This window comes from Macrobrachium rosenbergii, chromosome 12 (genome assembly GCF_040412425.1).
Source record: "Macrobrachium rosenbergii isolate ZJJX-2024 chromosome 12, ASM4041242v1, whole genome shotgun sequence".
NCBI classification, from domain to species: domain Eukaryota; kingdom Metazoa; phylum Arthropoda; class Malacostraca; order Decapoda; family Palaemonidae; genus Macrobrachium; species Macrobrachium rosenbergii.
In genome coordinates this window covers 51,084,378-51,098,690 of record NC_089752.1, presented here as the reverse complement: position 1 = coordinate 51,098,690, position 14,313 = coordinate 51,084,378, and the positions used below count along the sequence as shown (strand labels likewise).

The following is a 14,313-nucleotide window of genomic DNA, read 5'->3' as shown; positions in this document are numbered from 1 at the left end:
GCGATTTTGGCGGTTGAGCGACGGGGCTTGCTCGGCACGCCCTCTTCAGGCTGGTGGTTGGAGCTGACCGGGCTGTGATGGCCGGTTTTAGCCAAGCTGACCGAAGCCTTGACGGAGTCTGTGAGGTGTTGTGCCGCCTCTGAGGTCCTCGACAGGCATGGTGTAGGGGTGAGCGATCTGGTTGCGTACTTCCGGGAGGAGTTGGCGAAGGAAGATTTCCGATGAAGCTTATCTCCTGCCGCTTGTTTGTGCCACCCAAGACTGGTATTGACAGAGATCTCACGACCATGCCCTGCGTCTCTTGGATTGAGGTCGTGGCGTGGATTATTGGCAAGGTCGATAGCACCGGCGGCCCGCTCGGCGATGGGGCAGGGGAGCAAGCTTAGGAGGAACTTTTTGTGGTGCTGTATGTGAGGGTGTTTGTTGGTCACCGGAGATGAGTTTGTTGTACCACTCCTCGGAAGGGCGTTGAGCACTGTGTCGGCCTGTAGGATTTCGTCCCCGTGAGGTCCTGCGACTCTGAAGTGGCTCCTCCACCCGCGCAGCCATATCGATGGGTTCCCCCGTAAACGGCGGCAGCTTTATCCGTGAGGGCGGCCCGCGTATTGTGTTGCCCGGCCGTTGTGTGTTCTGGGCGCTGGTGTGGAGTTGCGGGAGGGCCTCGGCTGCGGGGCGGGCGCTGTGATGGGGAGTAGGTAAACCGGAGTCAGCGGGGTCCGCATTAACTGCATGAAGGAGGGATATCCGCGTCCATGCTCGCCTCCTTTGACCCCCAGTGGGGGCATTTCCAGTACGCACTTTTGCGGCGCCGTGGTTCCGCTAGTGATGCTGGTGGGTACGCCGACGAGTCAGCACGCTCAAACGCTGGTTACAGCGCCGTGTTTAGGCCGCTAAGAGCGTTTTGGAGAAATCCTGGAGCCAAGACTGAGTCGCCGTGTGAGTCCGTAATGGCTCGAGGATACTCCGGGGTCACCACTGTAAGGTGTCAAAGAAACGAGCAGGTAAAGGTTATTGCTGCTTTATTATAGATCCAGGCAGTTTATATTGCGGCCACTGACGCCGGGCCGTGAGACAATGGAATTGACTGTGACCTGAGGTCGAAACAATAAACAATAATAATACAGTGAACGAGTACAAATTACAATACAAAACACACAGAGCTACAATATAGATACAGTCTTGATGCCTGTGAATGAAGAAACATGTGATACACAATGTGTGACATTCGTATAAATACCATAAAGTAAAAATGATTAAAATGCGTGACCTGGCACGTTTTAGGCGTGACTAATTGAGCTTGAAGAGAACGGGAAGTCACCAAAGAAAACAAGCTCAGCGGAGACTTGAGTAATGGCGCCCAAACACTATCCTGGCGCCGAATGGTGACTTTAACATACTTACAACTATGTTTGTTTCCACTTGAAGTGACGGACGAGGCTGATATGGTTGTGACTATTATCTTATTTTACTCTCTTTGGAGCCACCATCTGTTAAGGGGTAGAGGTTTAATGTTGAAATAAGAGTTTTTTGTGTATCACTATTTACTTTTCCTTAACTTGAAGGGCAGTCCTCGTTTTGCTCCTCCTCAGCTTGTGATATATTGGCCTATGGCTATTTCCAGATAGCCTGAAGACTTTAGCATCATTACCCGGTGCGTGTCTGGCGGCTGTAATGGTGAACCACTTGGGACGTCGTTCATGTATGGCTATATCTGGGCTGGTATCAATAGTGGGCTGGATCGGAACTGCCTTTGTACATGACGGAATGTAATGCTCGTTTTCAGGTAAGGAATGAAATTTGAAGGTCACGTGAACCTCGGCCCCTCCCCCTCTCTCTCTCTCTTATGATATATTCCCGAGAACATAATAATTGTGGATGTGTAATGTAAACGTTAAAATGTATTTGTTTCCTTTTGCATGACGAATTTTGCTTCTTTATTTATTAAGACATTACTCTCCTTTGGACGTTTTATAAAGAATGTTTCGCAAAAACTTTTAATTTTTATTTCAATAGCTTTGTGGCTTTAAATTCACTTGATAACCTTACCTTTCCCGACCCAACAAGACTGAAATGGCAGCTCTTCGCCAGCCTCAGGAGGAATGGTTCATTATTTATTCTTACCTCTCTGGGGCCGTTGAAACATTAAAGTAACACTGTTTTTTGGATAATTTTATGGATCCCCTTTAAAGCCTCATAACACATGCCCAGATCTCCCTAGAAAAGTATAACATCAGCTAGTAACTTTCAAATTAGTGTTTTTTTTTGATGCAATAATATATTAAAGTCTAGCTTAATGCCTGGAAATTATTACTAAGGTTTTTCTTAATATTTATATTGTATATTAAAGTAAGATGCAGATAAATTTTCTGAAATGAAAATGTACTTCATGCCATATTTAGAAGATGATTAATTTAATTTGTGATATTTTGTAAGTCATATTTATGCATAAAATAGAGAATATCGAGTCCTGGGATAGATATTATTCTGTGTCATTAATCAACAGAAAAAAATGTTGCAGTACAAACAAGGGTTGAGTTTGTGATATTTTGAAACATATAATTATGCAAAAAAATTAAATACCCATTCTAGTATTACTAAAATTAACAAAGAAACTGGAGGTGTCATTCTTTGTCCACTACATTTACAGTAATCTTTTCAAAAGAAACAAAGGAAAAAATCTGAAAATGCATATCTTATGCTTTGTTATTTTGTAATGTCACTTTTACACTCATAACATTTCACCATACCCACCTCCCCCATAAGGAGTTACGTAATTTTTGAACGGCCCCTCTAGCTCTTCATAGTAACATTGCCTTTTGCGGGGATCTATTCGACTTGAATGGTCATATTTTTTGCCTAATGTTATAAATATCTATGCCTCTTTGGCATCGAGGACCCAAAAAACGAATATGCGAAAACTTGGATATCTAAGAAGGAATTTAAAGAAAAGTCTATCTTCAAACAGTTATGGCACAACCTTTATAGTTAATCAGGCTATAAAAAATACCAAATGATATTAGTAGATGGAACTAAGGAGGGAATGGATGGTGAGATAAATTCTCATGTTGATGATGATGATGATATCTTTATAACAGGGTTATATCCGGGCTGGCCTGTGGCCTATCATTCTGCCAACAACACGTACGTGGTCGAAATTGTTGATCTAGCTAATCACTAACATCGCCAACAGTGGCATCTATGCAGGTAAGGTCTTTTCTAAGTAGGAAGGCTGGAGAAACTTGACGAATCCCTCCACGGAAGAGTTAGTCTTATCTTATTAACGTCTTGCATGGTGAATAATTTGCTGTAGGTTATTTCTGCATATTGAAATTTACACCGATGTCAGTAAAAAATGAATTTACAAAATACTAGGCCTAACATCCAAGTAAATTATATGTTTTATAGATATATCATTCATAAGATCAGACACACGAACATCGCTTGTACAAGAATCAGGCTTGTTTTCAGTTTGATATAATCCATAAATGAAAATGGACTTGTTGAAGGAAAACTGTGAGACTTCCTAGAAAGGCCAGTGTTGATGTTTATTTTACTCCGTAGTGAAAAGCAAAGATGTCACCCATGTTAGCTGATACTGTACAATGAAAAATCAACACAGGACCAAAAATGAATTGCTGTGTGGTCCCAGATTAGGGACGAGGTTTATTTTATCCATCAAATGAAACTGCAATTTGCTTGAATATCCCGTGCTTGTACGTTAAGATTTGGAATATGATTTCTCTGTGTCAAGAATTTTCCTCGATTTTTATATCGTTCGACACCCGACAAGGAAAGATATTCCCCATTGACTATGGCTATTCCGCCAGTACAACAGGGTGGTAAAACAAAAACGCTGAAATTTTCTCATTAAAAAATAAATTTACAAAAACAACACACCAAGCTATATAATACTACGTTAATAGGAAAATTACATGCAAATATACAATAAATATACGTTAATCCAAACTATAGCTGGTGTAAAGGCGTCAAACGCCACTTCATTTCTGCATTAATGATGCCATGTATATTACCCGTTATTATTTCATATTTTCTATGTATCTCTCCATACGCACTATTGTCCGGCCTTTCCACTGATGTATGTAACTACTTTGTACGTTTATGGTAACGCAAATTATTCTTATTTATATGTCATCTAACAAACGCAAATTCTCGTCCAAATGTGTGACATGGGAATCCACAGGTCGGTCACTTCTTTCCGTCCGCATTCCTCAATGTATACCTGGTTTCCAAGAAATAAATCAGTCATACCCAGACCTGTCTTCTTGAACCTCACAACTGGTGACCCGAGGAGCGACAGGTAACCATGCGGGCTTGGCCCCGCCATTAATGGACTAAATACGGACGCATTTACCTTCAGAGAGCCTTTAACAGACTCAAAACGGCAACACAGTCTAGGCCTCTGAAAGCTCCTTCCTTGGAGGAATCGCATCCCATTAACAGACTAATAACGGCGTCCCCACAAGGGTACATTTTGGCATTTCGAACGGTTTGGCCCTCGCCTTTCACAACTCACGTCGACCACTCGAATTCTAACACCATTAGCGGACTAAATACTGCGCGTACTCGCGTTTTGGTGTGTGAAAGTAAAGATGGCAGAGTCTGAATTACAGTCGCAATCCGAAAACACAGAACTTGTCTGCATGCCACTTTCGCCCACAAAGCCAGATGCGGTAAAGCTCCCCCTCTGTTTTTGCGCCAGAATACAGCATCTTGGTTTCTGCGTGCAGATGCTCACTTCCACAAGGTGTGCTTCACAGATGAGAACAGCAAGGTAGATGTTACCATGACGACGCTACCTGAAGAGGTCTTCAACAAGATCACCCCATGGCTTGACTCACAGCCAGACAAGGTCACGTACACAGCCTTGCGAGATAAGCTGTTACAAACGTATTCCACACCCGTACCCAAGAGAGTGCAGCTCGCCCTAGACCTATTAACCCAGCCCCTGGGGGAAACATCACCCAGGGACACCTTGGACGAACTGCAGGGTCTAGTAACACTGCCGGGCATCGATGCAAATGGGCTCAGGAAGGAAATCAGCCTGACAAGAGCAATATTCCTGTGGCGCCTTCCACAGGAGGTGAGGGGCCAAATTACTGATGCAGATGCCCTTCCCATGGACGAGCTGGTCGACGTCGCCCAGAAAATCTACGAAGCCACTAAGGCCTCCAAGCGCGCTGCCGCCCTAGCAGCCGCCGTCCTTGCAGCCTGTATCCTGACGTCGGAGGATGACAACCCAGAGAACACAAACACAAACTACAGGAGGAGAGCACCGCCAAGGGAGCAGAGGCCGTGGACGAACCCGGTGTGGTGCTATTTCCACAGAAGATTTGACCCCAGTGCCAGGAACTGCAGAACCCCCTGTTTTCACAAAAAACGAGAAGGGTGGCCACAAGTAACAGCAATGGCCGCCAAATACAATGACTTGCGACCAGCAGGTTTCTTCATCAGAGATGATATATCAGAGCGGTGCCTGCTGGTTGACACGGGTGCAATGCAGTTGGTGTTCCTGCCATCGGAGGAGGACTATGCCTGGACAGCTGACTCCATGACCTCCCTGGTAGCCGTGAACGGAACCCCCATCCACTGCTATGGAACAAAGACACGCACAATCTCCATCTTGGGACACAGGTATCACTGGCCTTTTGTAATCGCAGAGGTCAAGTTCCCTCTCCTGGGCGCCAATTTCCTGGGACACCACGGACTCCTGGTCGACATTGGCAGGCAATGCCTCCTCGACTCAGGAACCTGCCACTCCTGACCACTCTCCACCGGACCGGGGATGCCCGCCGTCTGCTTCACAGCCTCGAACAATTACACCACCCTCCTCCAGGAGTTCTGGAGGTTTTTAAACCAGAGCTCCGCCAGTTGCCGAGGGCCAGTGCCAAGCACAGCATCTACCACCACATCACTACAACAGGCCCCCCAACTTATGCCAAGTTCCAACGCCTGCCCCCTCAAAAACTACAAGACACCAAACGGGCCTTCGCTGAAATGTAACAGATAGGCGTCTGTACCAAAGCATCATGCCTGTGGGCATCTCCCCTGTGTATGGTAAAGAAGTCTGATGGTTCCTGGAGGCCCTGTGGAGACTACCATCGCCTGAACTTAGTCACCACGCCAGACCACTACCCACTGCCAAACATGCAAGACCTAACAAGCGCCCTTCACAGGGCCAAGGTCTTCAAAAAGATGGACTTGCTAAAATCATACTTTCAGGTTCCTGTGCATCCTAACGATGTCCTGAAGACAGCCATCATCACGCCGTTTGGGACGTACACCTTCTCCTACTCCACCTTTGGCCTCAGGAATGCAGAGGCCACATTCCAACACCTGATGGACACCCTCCTTGGGGAACTGACCTTCTGCGTCTGTTACATAGACGACATCCTTATCTTCTCCAGGTCCCCAGAGGAACACCTTTGCCACGTCCGCACCGTCCTGAAGTGCCTGCAGGAGAATGGATTAGTTATCAGGTTTGACAAATGCACATTCGGGGTGGGAAAAAAATAGACTTCCTTGGACACAAGATCTCCCCAGCAGGAGTATGCCCCATGGCCTCCAAGGTGAAAGCAATGAAAAAGTTCCCAACACCGCAGACAATCAAGGCCCTTCAAGAGTTCTTCAGCATGGTAAACTACTATCGCTGATTCATCCCAGGTATCGCCTGCATCATGTATCCTCTGACCGGAGTCCTGAAGGGCAAGCCAAAAGCACTGACGTGGGGCGCTCCGCAACAGCAAGCATTCAAGGAGACAAAGACAGCCCTCACAAGTGCCGCCACCTTAACGCATCATAACCCCACCGCTTCCCTGAGACTCACCACCAATGCCAGCAACATCACCTGCGGAGCAGTGCTTGAGCAAGTAGTCAACAGTGGCCCCTGGCCTCTAGCCTTCTTCAGTCACAAGTTGTCGCCGGCAGAGACCCGCTACAGCACCTTCGACAGAGAGGATTGAGTTTCCATCGACAGCATTCCTTTTGGACAGCGAAATCCAGGAGGAGGCAGGCAGACATCCCAGGGTCCCCCCTCAAAACACGCCCTCAGACATACCCGCTGCCCCGCCAAGGAGGGGTCGTGGGTGCTCCATAGGCAGCGCTGTGGCAGATCCAGCAGTTGACATTGTCCCCCGTCCACTGTTCTCGAAGAGAAGGGGTCGCCTCCTGTTCCCCCAGCGCCTCTGCGATTAATGTTCATGTCATCCAATAGTTATCTCTGTAATCATTGTCTTTCGGGGGGAGTACTAGTAAAGGTGTCAAACGCCTCTTCATTTCTGCATTAATCACGCCATGTATATTACCTGTTATTATTTCATATTTTTTTTTATGTATCTCTCCATACGCATTATTGTCCGGCCTTTCTGCCAATGTATGTAACTACTTTGTACGTTTATTGTAACGCAAATTATTCTTATTTATATGTCACCTAACAAACGCAAGTTCTTGTCCAAATGCGTGACATGGGAATCCACAGGTCGGTCACTTCCTTTCCGTCCGCATTCCTCAATGTATACCTGGTTTCTGAGAAATAAATCAGTCATACCCAGACCTGTTGTCTTGAACCTCACACTGGGTTTACAACCAAGAACGCTGAACTAACAAAGGACGAATTCCGGAACATGTGGGGATGAATTCATGGGGCAAAAGTTACGTTAATTTTGTTACAAAATCATTGAAATCGAAGTATAATCGAGCCTGAATTTTACCATTCGGGTTTGCTAATATTGTGTTGTTTCATGATATGTTGCACATCAATACAAAGCTAAAATGGGCGTTGATTAACTTGGATTAAAACACTATAATTACCAAAGGCATAGTCAATCTAGCAAGGACAGTCGTCCAGAACACACATACACAAAACATGTCTTGTCTACTTTGCATCTAGAAGATGAGTGGCGAGCGACAAAGCTTGGCTTCACCAAGGGCGTCTTCTTCAAAAATCTCAAGTTTTCAACTACGTTACTGTAAGCAAATTTCTTAGTTCCAGAATTCTAATTAACCAAAGGGCAACATACAGCGCACTCCCCAACAACAAAGGACATATAACAAAGGAAATAACAATGTCATTTCAAATCAGAACCATCGCATAAGCCTTCCACATCACTGATGAATCACCATCCAAATCATCACACTCGTTTGCAATTTCCACTGATTTCTAAACTGACTAGATAGGAGGTTTTGTTGGCAAAATCCCTGCAGAAGATTTTGTCGACACTCTGCCCTATCTTTCATGGAAATAGTTAGTTGCCAAGAGTTTTATTCAGTTTTTTTTTTTTTTTTTTTTGTAACTAGGGAGAAAGCAAGAAAAAAATCAGCTCCTTCATCTTCTTCTCAGTTTAATTCCTGGTCGATGACGCTGTTTTTCATAAGCCTCATCCAGGTGTTTATATCTTGTGCCTTACTTTCGTTTGCTCCTCTGTCTATCAAGTCTTCTCAAATGCAGGTAGGCTCTCCATCTTCCATTAGGACCTCCTTTCCTGCAACATGTCAACAAGAAGATACAACATTAATAGTTTATAAGAAGAGTAAACATTTAAAGAATGGAAACGAACATATTCACTAGAATTAATACAAGTTTAGTTAATTATATTGTACATCTAAAAAGGATAAAGGTTTAACACAAGCTAACTCCTTGAATTGCTTTAAACGTAGTACCGCCTAGATGACAAAGGAGCCATTTACATTCAAAGTTATGATGTGCTATCACAGAATTATATTAAAAAAACCTTTCATTACCATAACAAACAATCATTTTGAGATAATCCAGCCATTTTAAATTCATCTTTTTGCTCTCATTTTTTTTATTCTATCGCTCCAGGTCAGGTGGTGACACTGGTTCTTAGCCTCGCCTTCAGGTACTACACGATTGGGCTTTTGCTTGTGATTTTCCAGGTCCTATCTCTTGTAGCCATAGTCTGGCTGCCCAAGAGCCCAAGTGTTTTAATTATCGAAGGTAAATCCTGTATTTCCAGTACTTTAGCTGTGTTCGAGATAAATATTAGACCAATGTGAGTAGTGGATAAGCCTTTGCAATGGCTCATTGAACAAATTGCTGAATATTCTTTAATGGAGCTGTACTAAACTCAACTTTAATTTTGCGACAGTTTTAAGCTATATCATTAACATACTACCATAACATCTGAGGTTTTTGTTTGTAATATTGCTTTCATTTCCAGCTAATCCACGATGGATGTAAATCTCTTATTTTCAACTCACAATTTTCAGGTCGAGAGGAAGATGCTCGCACAACACTGGTCAGACTTCGGGGGAAACACGCAGACATCGATGCTGAAATGCAAGTCTACAAAGACATGAATCAAATAACCAAAGAAAATCGTTCACTCTGGAGGGAGCTGTTCGCCCGTGAGGTGATCACAGACCTGGCTCAAGTCTGCACTTTATTCGTCCTGTTGCATTTTACAGGTTTGTGTGATTGAAAGACTTGAGGGAAAACTGATCAAACATCAAATATTCAGGTATACCTGCCACCACTAATGTTCAGGTATACCTGAGCAGGTCTGCCTGCTCAGTCGACTTGTGCAGGCACACCTGAATGTTAATGTGAACAACTTTGCACAGTTTTTTATGCTTGCACATGTGGCCTGAGCAAATAGTTAATCTCAGTCAATATGCCTGCGTCGAAACAACCTGTACCGGCACACCTGAACGTTAGCGTGGGGAGGCCACTATTTTGCTCAGGTTTCTTCCCGTCTAGAGTGAAGAGCATCTTCCCGTCAGAAACAGGAAATACTGAACTTTATTGAATACAAGTATTTATACCTAAATTAATGATATATCGGATTTATATATTTTTTAATAACTGATGCAGATGTCCAATTAATATCTATTTCTAAATTTGCAGTTTTTCCACGGGAAAAATAATTGTGTATATTAAAGGCTGAGAGTGGCAGAATCATGCCTGAATGTCTCGAAAATTTCATGGAAACCCATAAGAATAAGTTCTGTCGTGTCCGGGAAATTCGAGGAAAATTTGCCGAGGAAATATCACTACAGGAATTTTCGCCTCAGAAATTTTGCCGAATAGGGAAATTTATTTAATAGAAAAATCGCCGCAAGGCAAGGCAATTTTTGCCGTAAAAACATGTATTTGCATAAAAACAGTGTGGTTTCTGAAGTACCATTTTTATCGCCAAAAACAACCAAGTAATTATTATTTTTTTACTTTAAAAGTGTGGTTTCTGAAGTACCATTTATCGCTTTCAAACAACCAAGTAATTATTTTTTTTACTTTAAAGTTCTTTATATATCGGTTACAGTTTTTGTAGGCAGCCAACCCAAGACGCATGGTCTATCAAATGGAAGCCAGTAGAGGAGGACTGAAATTAGTTGAAGATCTTAACTATATTTACCGATTAGGGATCGAAAATACGGTGAGAAAACATATTGAAGTGTGATTCTATGGGATGTAAAGCAAGAGTTCATACTGGGTTGGAAGATGATAGTGTATCTATATGCAAAACAGTCGGCGAGCATTGCCATCCTGCCCATCCTTTTAAGCCTAAAGTTTACTACAAAAAGAAAAAATGAATCAGCAGCCACCAATTCACAAACCTCTTCACGGTCCTTAATTGCCGAAGTTGCATCTAGTTTAGATTCAAAATGTGGCTTGCTACCACTAAAGCACATTTGTCATGGTATTAGAGGCTGGAAAAGGAAAATCAAGCTCCGATCCCAACCGGAAGAAGTGGGTATATTATACCAGGAGAATATAGATTTCTTGAAAATGGTGATCAGTTTTTATTATACGATAGTGGGGGAAGATTGTTCAGACAGAATTTTAGTTTTTGCACAAAGCTGGGCTAGATGACCTGAGAAAAACAAGGACTGGGCGGACGCACGCTTAAATGCAGCCCAGAGATATTACCAATTGTTCACATTACATATTGTTATAAAGAATATTAGTATACTATGATTTTTTGTCTTGGTACCTGACAAATCTCAAGTAACTTACAGAGACTTTTCAGTGCCTTTGAAGGACTTTACGCCCATCATTACAACCTTGATGGTCGATTTGAAAGCTAGTATTAACACCTTTCTGCTGTATTTTCAACAACAAAGTTAACAGGTTGCTTATTTCATATGGCAAACACATTTATAGGCACATTGTGGATCTTGTTTAAAGTCGCTATATCAAACAGACACAGAATTCAACAACTAAATCAAATGTTTGACCGCATTAGCTTTTCTTTCCTGTGCAAGATGTTATTGACGGATTTATCGAGTTATCAGATGATGACGATTTGCCCCAAGAATTAGTATCTTATTTCGAAATGCACTATATAGAGGAGAAACGGGATAGAGTAGAGCCACGTCGAAGAGTGGAGCTCATTTTTCCTATTGCATTATGGAATGTTTTCGAACGAAAGTTTAATAGAAGCAGAACGAACAACAGCATAGAAGGCTACCATAATGCACTGCAAAGCTCAATGACAAATATGCATCCAAATCTTGGAAACTTATTTTCGTATCTAAAAAGGAAGAGATTTTAGTAAGAAAGAAAAAGTGTGACTTAGATCGAGAGACGAGAAGGAAATCTAAAAGGTGCATATAGTGATATCAACACAAGACTGCAACGACAAGTAATTGGGTACACCAAGTGCAGAAAAGAGACTATATACGTAGTATTGCATGAATCTGCACACTTTTGAATTATTACATTTTTTCTGTTTTATTTTATGTATGTTCTTAAATAACGAATCTTTTTAAAGGATATTTTCTTAACACAAAGTATTTTATAAATGGTCTACGTATTTTCATTTGATCATAGTAAAAATAATTATTTGATTTCCTTATTGGTTGTTTACTTATCAGCAACTTAGAAAGCCAAACTTGGTTAGTTTGAAAGGAAAGGCAATTTCAGAAACCACACTTTTTATCACAAATAATTGTTTTAGGGCAAAAATGTTCTTGCATTTTTCCTATTCCGCGAAATTTCTGAGGCGAAATTCCTTCAAGTAGATTTCACGGCAAATTTTTCCACTAAGAATTTTCTAGAACTGAGCCCTGTCTTGGGCAAGTAAAATCCAGTCTATCAACATTAAATAAAGGCCGATCTGTAGCTTCCAGCAACTCCAGTAACCATTTATTAGTACATAGTAGTAAAAGAACACGATAGTAAAGTCATGAATAAAGCACTTGTTCTTATGTTAAGCTGGCCACTTTAATCACTGTTATAGAGAGAGAGAGAGAGAGAGATAAATAATTCTTTCTCTGTACAAAATATTTTCAGTATCCCCTACTATTTCTTCTCCTTATTGCAGGATGTTACCTCATATTGTTCAATATTTTGAGGGTATTTAAGGAGTCGGGATCAAGCGTTGACAGCCACATAGCTTCTGACATAGTTACAATTGTCCAGGTGAGATTTAAGCGTAACATATTATTTAGACATGAAACCTTTATATCTTTTGGAAAAAATGTAATCACGGCAGATTGAAATTTATGCACTATGACCCTTAAAAATTAGTTCTTCAGCACTGATAAACATGAACAAGATACTCGTATGTATCTCCATTCAGTGCAAAAAAATAACATTAAAGTTCTAATCCAGATAACCCTCAAGATCGTATTTCTTGCAGTTTGTGGCGATTTTATTTGCAAGCACCCTAGTAGATAAACTAGGAAGAAGAAACAGCCTGATGATGTCCTTCGGCATCATGAGTGTTCCCTTGGCAGTAATGGCTGTTTACTCCGGCATTGTCAGTGACGGTACGCAAGAGGAGACTAACCCATACGGTTGGATCCCCGTTGTCTGCTTGGTGATTTCCCAGGCAGCCATGGTTGTAGGAGTTGTCCCAGTTCCTTATATTCTCAGCAGTGAATATTTCCCCACTTTTCTTCGTCCTCAGGTATTTTGTTATGCAAAGTCTTTCTTTTTTTATCGTAAAAGCTCTAAGCCTGAAATAATTTCTTGATAGCTATATTTTTGTAGGATTGTAAACAACCAAAATATATACTACTCATAAGGTGTTCTGAGTCATTTAAACCATTAAAGGTACTTTGTCAAATGATTTAGTTTTCATTGCAATTTGATCTCGCCTCTGCATTAAATATGCAGTGCCCGATAGATAAACTTTGATAAATAATTTGATCTGCTATAATTATAGGAACTGTTTAGACATTGCTGTTATAACCTTTTTGAAGTATGGCTGACCTTGAAGGTTACGTGCTCCATGCAATCCGTGTTCTTTCCCTCTTACAGGCTATAAGCATTTGCTACTCCGTTTTCACTCTCTCGGGATTCGTACTTCTCCAGTTTTACACCCCAGTGCTCGAAGTGATGACTGGGGCTGGCGTCTTTGCAATGTACTCTTGTTCTTGCGTCGTTGGAGTAATTTTCACGTTCTTCTTCATCAGAGAAACCAGTGGAGAATATATCGGTTGATGCTTCTTTAGGAAGGAAAGAAAGGACCACATCTCACAGTTGCAGCTTGTTGTGAGAAATAACAACATTTTCGCCAGACTCCTCATGAGCTATCTGTTGTCCCTGCTAGCAAAATTAGTCCTACCAGTTTGCAATTGCACTTCGCATTCAAATTCTCTCCCTTGTGCCCTATCATTGCGATGTACTGTAGTGTGTCATATGTTGTATTCCATCTGAATACATTTAGGTATATCTACGGTGACCAGAGGTCCCGGCATGTGGCGTTTTACGACTAACTGCGTACTTTTCCTTAGACCCATTCTGATTCCAAGTCATACTTTCTGCTCATCATGACGTCAGATGGGGTTAGTCGACCTTCTTCCGAGTCTGACTCCTACTGGTGCAGTTCAGGATTACTAATGTAGAGTACAGGGTTAGCCCGTCCCTGTGTTACTGCGCATTTTTCTGATGTCACTGGTAGGCGACCAGGGAAGAAAACAAGGAAATAAGGGTCACTGTGGGAAATGTTTGCCCACGCACATTCTCTCTCTCTCTCTTTCACAACCTTAGGTGAGAGAAGTCCCCGTTAATCTCTAGGTGCTGCTGAATTTGTAAAGTCCCTGCTGAGCAAGTTTTCTTTGGTGACGGCCCATTTTCTTTGTATCTGCAATTCGTCACACCTGACGGGCCAGGTCACTTAAATTCAGTCATTTAAACTGTGTATGTAATTATTTATCTTTCCTCAATTTATGTACCGTGTATTTCTTCTTTCACAGGCATCAAGATTGTATTCAACTTTAATTCTGTCTATTTTCACATTGTAAATTGTACTTGTTCGCTGTATTTTATTGTTAATTGTTATCGACCTCAGGTCACCCATGCCCTCATTGTGTTTCGCAGCACGACGG

General features: G+C 42.2%; 1 protein-coding gene across 1 annotated transcript; it reads left to right on the top strand.

Annotated features, from left to right (window-relative positions):
- Positions 1 to 1,645: 1,645 nt before the first annotated feature.
- LOC136843656 (facilitated trehalose transporter Tret1-2 homolog) lies at positions 1,646 to 13,566 on the top strand. The gene is made up of 7 exons (XM_067112207.1): positions 1,646 to 1,783; positions 3,096 to 3,204; positions 8,840 to 8,974; positions 9,247 to 9,444; positions 12,303 to 12,400; positions 12,621 to 12,890; positions 13,244 to 13,566. Exons 4-7 carry the CDS (start codon positions 9,315 to 9,317, stop codon positions 13,424 to 13,426), a joined length of 681 nt encoding a protein of 226 aa, XP_066968308.1. The 5' UTR covers positions 1,646 to 1,783; positions 3,096 to 3,204; positions 8,840 to 8,974; positions 9,247 to 9,314; the 3' UTR covers positions 13,427 to 13,566.
- Positions 13,567 to 14,313: the final 747 nt, after the last annotated feature.

What these genes read in the sequence shown, in the direction of transcription:
- LOC136843656 (XM_067112207.1), top strand. Translation starts at nt 9,315, where the DNA reads ATGCAAGTCTACAAAGACATGAATCAAATAACCAAAGAAAATCGTTCA. An exon ending in CGTCCTGTTGCATTTTACAG is followed by an intron (nt 9,445 to 12,302) that starts GTTTGTGTGATT and finishes TCCTTATTGCAG; the next exon opens with GATGTTACCTCATATTGTTC. An exon ending in ACATAGTTACAATTGTCCAG is followed by an intron (nt 12,401 to 12,620) that starts GTGAGATTTAAG and finishes TATTTCTTGCAG; the next exon opens with TTTGTGGCGATTTTATTTGC.